General features: G+C 36.7%; 1 protein-coding gene across 1 annotated transcript; it reads left to right on the top strand.

Moving 5' to 3' along the window:
• Positions 1-282: 282 nt before the first annotated feature.
• LOC149240376 (uncharacterized) lies at positions 283-1,526 on the top strand. The gene is made up of 2 exons (XM_089370156.1): positions 283-1,189; positions 1,240-1,526. The coding sequence occupies exons 1-2, from the start codon at positions 283-285 to the stop codon at positions 1,524-1,526; spliced, it is 1,194 nt and encodes a 397-aa protein (XP_089226282.1).
• Positions 1,527-9,437: the final 7,911 nt, after the last annotated feature.

The following is a 9,437-nucleotide window of genomic DNA, read 5'->3' as shown; positions in this document are numbered from 1 at the left end:
CTAATAGAAGAATATTCTTAAAGGGTTTTCCCCCATAGTGGGGTTTTTCCTTGGTCTTGGACCAAATCTGTTGTCTTATTATTCATTGATTGTCTTCTATATGGCTATTGGTTACTGTCTGCACTTAAAGGTTGAAGATCTAAGATAATTAATTGCAAAATTGCAAAATTTAACATGGTATCAGAGTTGTGGTGAAGATAAGCTCAAGAACAGTAAGCTGAAGGCAATTATCTACTGAAAGACCTTATTTTCTGCTCAAAATACAACAATAGATTAGTTCATATGGCTACATCCTTCTTCAAGGACAATGAGAAATTGATAGGGGCTTCAAATTACGCTGCTTGGAAACTCAAGCTGGACACCAACTTGGATGGAGAAGATGTTCTAGAGTATGTCCAAGAAGGTGTACCCCAGCCTCCTGAAAATGCCCCTGTTGCTGCTAAAGCAAGATACAAGAAAGGTGAGATCGAAACCCACAAAATTATTATTGATTCTTTGAAAGATCATCTTCTTACCTGTATCTCCAAATTGAAGACGTCTAAGGAAGTGTATGACAAGATTGTTGGCATGTTTGAAGTCCAAAATCTAAATCACGTCCTTGACCTGAAGAAACAACTCAAAGATATCAGAGAATCTATTCAGTGTTATTTTATAAGGATTACTGAACTCAAGGACCAAATTTTGTCTGTTGGCGGGCCCTTGTCTGATAGGGAATTGGTACACACAACCCTTCATGGACTTCTTGTAGCTTGGGGAGTATTCATTATGACTATCAACAACAATAATGTTCTGCCAAATTTTGATGAATTGATTGGAAGATGCAAGCAGAAAGAATCAAGGATGATTTCAAGGGGCAGAATTCAGAGACACAAAGAAGGAGAACCATCCGCTTTCACTGCACAAGAAAAGAAGAGGAAAGCAAAGGGAAAATCATCTAAGTCCAAACCCAAGTTTTTCAAGAAGAGCATGAGGAATGTTGAATGCTTTAACTATCACAAGCATAGGCACTATGCTCGAGATTGTCTAGAAAGAAGATCCTCTTATAATCAAAGGAGTAGCAACAACTACAATAATCAGAGTCTTGATAAAAAAAGGGGAATTATGGAGGAAGAAGATATGAAGGAAGAAGCAATGCTCGCAATGATCGTGATCAAGAGCCTCGTCCTCAAAAGAGATACAAAAATACAAGGTATGAAAATAATGTTGTTGCTTCTCAATTTGAGTACTTTTTGATTTCAGCTTTGTCTAGTGCTTCTCCTTCAGATTCTTTAGACAGTTGGTTAGTGGATAGTGGTGCCTCTAGGCACTTCTCTGGTTATAAAGAAGTCCTCTCTAATTTGGTTGAGGGAGACATGATCCTTGGAGATAACACTACATACCCTGTAAAAGGGTTTGGTTCGGTTTCTTTTCTTTTGGATGTTGGAGAAACTATTCGTCTTCAAGATTTTTTATATGTACTTGATCTAAAGAAAAATCTTGTATCTATACTTGCTCTAGAAGATAAAGGAATGAAGGTGCTTTTATAAAAGGAAAGGTGTTAACTTGGTCAGAGAAAATAAACATGAAAAATGCTTTTACTCTTGGATCGAGAGTCGAATGGCTTTACAAGTTCAATCGGAGACCTATTAAAGCTATGGCTCAAGAATGCAATTTCAAACAGATTGAGTTATGGCACCGCAAATTTTCTCATCTTCATTATAAGGCACACTATCCAAAATAAAGAAGAGGTTTTTAGAATGGAAAAAATCCAATCAAAACATGATGGTGTTTGCCCTGGTTGTGAAAGTGGAAAGAAAACGAGAGGGCCTTTCCCCTCTAGCGGTACCAAAACTCATGACATCCTGCAACTAATTCATTCATATTTGTGTGGATCTATGCTAGTGACATCAAATATGCTCTTGTTTCTCGCTATACCACCAGTGGCTCTATTATTGCTTTCTCTGCTAGTCAAGGGTGGAGTCTCCATCCGATGGATATGAAGACAATTTTTCTCCATGGTGCTCTTCAGGAGGAAGTATATGTTGAATAACCTCAAGGCTTTGAGGTGCATGACAGAAGAACCCATGTATGCAGATTGAAGAAAGAACTCTATGGCTTAAAGCAAGCCCCCAAGGCTTGGTATTCTTGAACAACTACTTGATAAAATTGGGATTCACAAGGAGCAATGTTGATCCAAACCTCTACTTCAAAGTTGTGCAAGGTATGCCTTTGATTTTGGTATTATATGGTGACGATCGTTTTTGATAGGTAATGAACCTTTGATGATTCCGTGTAAGAGGGAGCTTGCCTCTGAATTTGAAATGAAAAACCTTGGGATGATGCACTTCTTTTTGGGCTTGGAGGTCTCGCAGAGACTTGGCGAAATTATTCTCTCCCAAGGGAAGTATGTTGTAAAGCTCTTGTAAAGGTTTGGAATGTTAGAGTGCAAATTGATGAGCACTCCCATGGAGATGAACTTCAAGAAATTTTATGGTGATGAAGCTGGACTTGATTTATCTGATCCATCTCAGTATCGTTAGTTGATTGGGGCATTGATGTTCTTAGTGAACACTCGTCCTGATATTTTCTATGTTGTAAACACCTTAAGTCAATTCTTGACCAGGCCTTTACATAATCACTGGGTTGTTGCTTGAGTGGACCTAACGGTTAAGAGCATGTGTTTCCTCCTAAGAGGTCACAGGTTCAAAACTAGAGGGGGTAGAGTATGTATGCCTTCGTAGACTTAGCAGTCAAATCGCTGCGCGGAGGTGGGTCCCTTGTCCCACAAACAAGGGGTCTCATACACCAATTTGGTGTCTGGCTTGGCTGTGACCTTAAAAAAATGCTAAACACGTGCTTAGATATCTACATGGGACAATTAACTTTGGTCTTCGATATACTGTTGGCAATATAAAGTTGCATGGTTACAGATGTTGACTGGGCGGGCAACATTATTGACAGAAAAAGCTCTTTAGGGTGTTGTTTAAGTTTTTGTTAAAGTTGAGTATATTGCTGCTATCTTAGCTAGTTGTGAAGCTGTTTGGTTAAGTAAACTCTTTGGAGAGTTATTTGAGCAAGTCCTGGATACTATAGTGATATTCCATGATAATATGAGTGGGATCCGATTGCCTGAGAATCCCGTATTTCATTATAGATCCAAGCACACTGAAATCATATATCATTTCATTCGAGGCATGATACAGAGAGGAGCAGTGAGACTCCACCGTATTCAGATTGATGAGCACATTGCTGATATACTTAAAGCGGCGTTGAAGAAGAAATTTCTAGTCTTTAGAGATATGCTCGGACTAAAGGATGTACCCCTGATCAAGAGCACTGATATGTATGCTCTTCCCCCTTGGTTGAGCTCCCGGGGGATGAGGTACCTCCAATCAGGAGTATGCCCCAGTCATGCATCTTGTTTTCCACCCATCTGGCCAATGGGTGTTGGCTACTTGAGATCGGATTGTGATCCTTACTAGTCATGGTAAGTAGTATCTCACTCAAGTTTGAAGATGCTGGTTTTCTTGAATTATTATGGATTCTTAGTCTAAGTGCTAAGTTATTATGGTTTTTTAGCCTCATTGGCTGAGCAGTGGTTTCTTAGTCTTCATGACTGAGCCATATTCATTCTGGGTGGTAGCATGAGTCTCCCTGATGGTATTTGTTCCAGGTTGTAGCATGTGGGTACCTGATGTCGGGTGGAAGCATCTGGCTCCCTGATGATATTTAGGCTTGGTCGGAGCTTGAAACTCCCTGGTAATGGTTTCTTAGCCTTATTTCGCTGACTTGGATTCAAGGTGATAGTTGAGGCTCCCTTGCCATAAGTATTCTTCTTTAGATTCGAGAATGTTCAACATGAGCCATGATGATTTGACAAGTACATCAATTTTGACACTATTGATGGAAATTCCTCCCTAGTTGAGAGGGAGTGTTGAATTTTGTGCAACTAAGGGAGAAATTTCCCTAGAAAAACACTCTATGAGTTAACCCCTTTCACCCTTGAAGCAAATTATTTCTCAAGTGCAAATTATTTTTATAAGTGCAAAAGTTATTTCAAAATTGTTTTATAAAGGTATTTTGACATGTGCAAAATAAAATCACTTAAGTGATCTAATTCGACATGTGCAAAAATGGATCACTCTAGGAGCTTCCAAAAACCTAATTCGAGTTAGGGATTTTGTCTCAAAGATTCCTATATATTGAAGAGAAGCCTTCATTTGCAACACATCGAGTTCTCTCTCTCTTGCTTTGGTGATCTAGCTCTTGCATTGGTGATCAAGCCCTCGCATCAGTAATTTATCTCTCTTATTGTTAGCAGATTTATTGTAGATTTGCAGATCTCTAATTATTAGTGGCAAGTCTCTTATCATCATTGGCATATCTCTTACTATTAGTGGCAGTTCTCTGATTATTGGTGGTAGATCTCTTATCATCATTGGCAGATCTCTTATTATCAGTGGTAGATCTCTCATTATCAGTGGCAGATCTCTTGTCATCACTGGTGATCTCTTTCGCAGTGGTGATAAAGCCCTTGCGTCATTGTTTTATCTCTCTCACTGTTAGCAAATTTATTGGAAGTTTATTATTTTGTTTCATCATTGGCAGATCTAGTGGAGATTTCTCTCTCGCATTTATGGAGATTTCTTTCTTGCATTATTGTTTGGCAGATTTCATATTATTAGCAAGATCTCTATCTTGTATTATCATTGGTGGCAGATCTCCCTTGTATCAGTTTTTGCAGATCTCGTATTACAAGTCTCATCCTCTCGCACCTGGAGGATATTTACTTATTATTTGTGGCCATATCTTATTATGAAGGCATATTGTCTTGGATTTCTAGCACGCATCTGGAGACTTGTCTATCTCATTCGTGAAAGCTAATCTTCTTCTCGCACTTGCAATTTTGAAGCTGATTTTCAATTCATTAACACTCATCTTGAAGCACGATCTTTGGAAGATATTTTTCTCATATCTATGGCTAGATCACTTCGCACTAAAGGCTTGTTTTTTTCAACTCGTGTTGAGGTTTATTTTTCATTTGCTGGCATACCTATAATAGATCTCCTAGTCACACTTGTAACCTTTGTTGAAGGGTTGAAGGATTTGTTATTCTACATTTCTTATCAGAGCTCACACTTCAGAAGTTTTATCCTAGTTTGAAAATGGGTAATGTTGTTGTCACTGAGAAAAGGGTTGTGTACTCTACTTATGTATATCCGCTAAACATTTGATGAAGATCTAATAGAAGAATGTATTCTTAAATGGTTTACCCCCATAGTGGGGTTTTTCCCTGGTCTTGGACCAAATCTGTTTTCTTGTTGTTCATTCACTATCTTCTATATGGCTATTGGTCACTGTCTGCACTTAAAGGTTGAAGATCTAAGATAATTAATTTTAAAATTGCAAAATATAACAATATGATCTAGTATGAAACCAATTGTGCTTATAATAAAATATTTTAGCCATGGTGTTCTGATTACGAGGGAAAATGCTCTAAAATTATTCCTAAACACACTTTTACAATAAACTCAATAAACAGTAAGACTCAGTTAAAACTTTGTCAACGAATTCCACCCTAACTTTGAGGTTATAACTGGAAGAAAAACTTTGTTGATTATGCATGTTTACAAGCACACATAATTCAAGGAGGTTAAAAAAACTTCCTAGGATGAAATCCTTTGCCAAAATCATGTTAAAATTTGGCAGTTTAGAGATGAATTTCTTCTAGAAAAAATCATATCTTTCAGTTTTGTTTGAACCACCTATAATAAAATTTCATTTCTGAAAATTTTAATATGACCTTCGAAAAATAGTAAGTCACATCTCAATTTGGAAGTGACTTTCTAAAGATATAAAGTCATGTCTAAATGATCAAGGATGATCTCAACATATGAAATTCACTTTAAAATCAAATCAATCATGATTATACAAGTCAAGAATTAATATTTTTATCCTTACTAGTATTATTATTATTTTGATACTTTTATTTATAAAATAGCCTAAAGTCATTCACCTTTAATGGATTAATAAAAACGAATTCTATTATGGAATAAGTAAATTAAATTGGGAATCTCTTACTTGGGAAATCGAACCTCTCTCCTGGAATAAAATAGTAACTCCACACTCAAAAGAATGTAACTCTCCCTCACTATTTCATTGTATGGCAACATAGTAACTCATTAAATGCACTTGTAACTCCCTCATTCAATTCAATTTGTAATGCTAACCAAATATTCTCTCATGTCTAAGTGTAACTCTTTCTCTCCCTAATTCAAAGTGTAACTCCTCAAGACAAATGTACCTCTCTCTCTATTCTTGGGATGAGACACTTCTCCTCAAGTAACTCCCCCCTCACAGAATTCGATTCCCCTGTTATTGGCTTAAAGAATGAATTCATTTTGTAACTCCTCTCTTTTTTCATCTATTTAAGCAAGAGAAAGTGAGACGCTAGAGTAGTATGCTTATTGTGAAGAAGGAGAGCTAGTGTTGAGTGTGTGCAAGAGATGTGTGAGAGCAAGTGAAGAGTAAGAGCAAGGGAAGAGCTGGAACAAGTGTGAAGGACAAGATCTGATGAAGAGAAGGAGGAGATCTTCAAGCAAAGAGCAAGAGCACTTCGACTGCAAGTTGATTAGACATTGGTGAGCTTATTCATTCTCATGCTCTCTCTTTCTTTTACTCTGCTGAACAATTTAGATTTCTAATAGAAGAAGAATCATTTGGGTTTTCCCCTTGTGGGCTTTTCTCTGGTCATTGGACCTAACTCTTAGTGTTTCATATTTGTGCTTGAACGTCTTCATATGATCCTTATGTTTATGTTCTATTTACTATCGTTGATCTGTAAAGTTGTGAAGAAGAAATCTGCATTCTAAGTAATTGTAATAGCATAGAACTTTCAATTTTTTGCAAGTACATTCAGTTTTCTGCAAAGTACATTCAACTTTCTGCAAAGTACATTCAATTTTATGCAAAATACATTCAACTTTCTATAGAGTACATTCAGTTTTCTGTAAAGTACATTCAATTTTTTGCAAGTACATTCAATTTTGTGCATAGAACTTTCAAGTTTATGCAAAGAATTTTTAAATTTCTAAATAGAACTTTCATATCTTAACATGGTATCAGAGCCTTAGTGAAGACAAGTCCAAGGAGACCATAGATCACTTGAAGAGACCCCACTTGCTGCCACAGTTTTATGATTAAGATGACTTCATCTTACTTCAAGATAAAGGAGAAACTGAATGATGTTTCAAACTTTAGTCCATGGAAAGCAAGACTAGATATCACTCTTGAAGAACACGAAGTTCTGGAGTATGTTGAAGACACAATAGTTGATCCACCAAAGAATTCAAGTGTTGCGGTCAAATCCAAACATAAAAAGGGTGAAATAAAAGCTACAAAAATTGTCCGTGATTCTCTTAATGATCATCTCATTACTTATGTTTCCAGTTTGAAGAAAGCTAAAGAAATGTATGACACACTAATTGGCATGTTTGCAATTAGTAACTTGAATCAAATTATTGCCTTGAAGAATCAACTGGAGGGCATTAAGATGAACAAAGGAGAGATGGTTCAAGCATACTTCCTGAGAATGACCAAAATCAAGAATAAACTATAAACAATTGGTGAAGTTATACTTCACAAAGAAATGGTGTTGATTTCGCTTGGAGACCTTTCTCCTGTTTGGGAGACTTTTATCACAACTATTAGCAATAACAACACTATTCCCACATTTGATGAGCTCCGGGGAATGTGTATGCAAGAGGAGGCAAAATAATCTCTAGAGGGAAAATTTCGCATCACGAAGAAAGAACCTATTATATTTTGCAGCCTCTGAAAAGGGAAAGGTAATAAAAATAAATCTGTTTTCAAATCAAATAAAGGGAATCTAAACATGTCAAAAGTTAGATGTTTTAACTGTCAAAAGCATGGTCATTTTGCTCGTGACTGTAAAGAAAGAAGAACACTTAGATTCAAAAACAAATTTGATTATAGAAAAGACATCTTTGGAAATCAAAGAAAAGACCATCCTAAGAAAACAAGAAATCCAAGATATAGAAATAATGCATTGGAAACTCAATAAAAATATTTTCTTGTTTCTACTCTTTTCAGTTCTTTTTCTGCAGATTGATTTGATCGCTGTTTAGTTGATAGTGGTGCTTCCAAACACTTTACTAGTTACAAAGAAGCACTCTCTAATCTAGTTGAGAGGGAGACTAATTTAAATGTTATCCTTGGAGATAATTCTACTCACCAAGTTAAAGGTTACGGTTCAGTGTCATTTCAGTTAGATGATAGCAACTCTGTTTTTCTACAAGAATTTTTGTATGTACTTGGTCAAAGAACTATAGAGTTTAACAGAGATGTAACATTTGATGAAGATGCTGTTAGAAAATAAAGAGACTCTCCTCCTCCTACCATTGCTGAAAGACAAGTTGCTAATGAAAAATAGCCTGCATCTGAGTCTAACTGGAACTTGAGAATGATCTTGTTGATAATCCAATGGGTTCCATGGATCCTCTAGATCCAACACCACATGATCTTCCTACCGATAAGAGACCACTATGGCTGCAAAATACCTTGCAAGATGTTGAACAACATAATGCCCTGAGATGTTCAGAGAAAGTAAGAAGCCAAGTCGATTTCAAGGGTATGTTGCTGCCACGAGGAACATCAATAAGGCAAAACCATGCACCTTTGAAGAAGCTGCAAAAGAATAAGTCTGGAAAGATGCATGCCTGACTGAAGAATACAAGTCCATCATTTAGAGTGTTGTCTAGGAAGTGGTTCCGAGAGCTCAAGGTAAATCTGTTGTCACTTCCAAATGGTTGTTTGAGATTAAACATGGTGCAGATGGTAGTATTGAAAAATATAAGGCTATATTTGTAGCTAGAGGTTTCTCTCAAAAAGAGGGAATATATTACAATGAGATTTTTGCATCTGTAGCTCGATATACTACTATTTGATTTGTTGTTGCCTTAACTGCTAGCCAAGGATGGACTCCTCACCAAATGGACGTGAAAATTGCTTTCTTGCATGGCTTATTGAAGGAAGAGGTATTTGTGGAACAGTTGCAAGGGTTTGAAGAGCATGACAAAGAAACTCATGTATGTAGACTGAAGAAAGCCTTATATGGGTTGAAGCAAGCTCCAAGAACTTGGTATGCTCACATTGATGGCTACTTGATAAATCTTGGTTTCACATGAAGCATTGCAGACCTGTACCTCTACTTCAAGACAATCCAAGGTATACCTTTGATTTTGGTATTGTATGTTTATGATTTATTCTTGACAGGAAGAGAACCTCTTATCCTCCAGTGTAAGAGAGAGTTAGCTTCTAAATTTCAAATGAAAGACCTTGGTTTGATGCATTATTTTTCGGCTTTAGAGATCTATCAAAGACCTGGTGAAATTTATCTTTCTCAAGGAAAATATGTTGTTAAGCTTCTTTCAATATTT

The sequence above is a fragment of the Pinus tabuliformis genome, chromosome 8 (genome assembly GCF_031772625.1).
Source record: "Pinus tabuliformis cultivar Carrire ecotype Pingquan chromosome 8, CPIR1, whole genome shotgun sequence".
NCBI lineage: Eukaryota > Viridiplantae > Streptophyta > Pinopsida > Pinales > Pinaceae > Pinus > Pinus tabuliformis.
Note: the sequence above shows the minus strand (reverse complement) of the source record. Positions and strands in the feature narration are given on the sequence as shown.

Coding starts and splice junctions, on each gene's coding strand:
- LOC149240376 (XM_089370156.1), top strand. CDS start 283: ATGGCTACATCCTTCTTCAAGGACAATGAGAAATTGATAGGGGCTTCA. Junction 1,190..1,239: donor AAGAGATACAAAAATACAAG/GTATGAAAATAA, acceptor TTTTGATTTCAG/CTTTGTCTAGTGCTTCTCCT.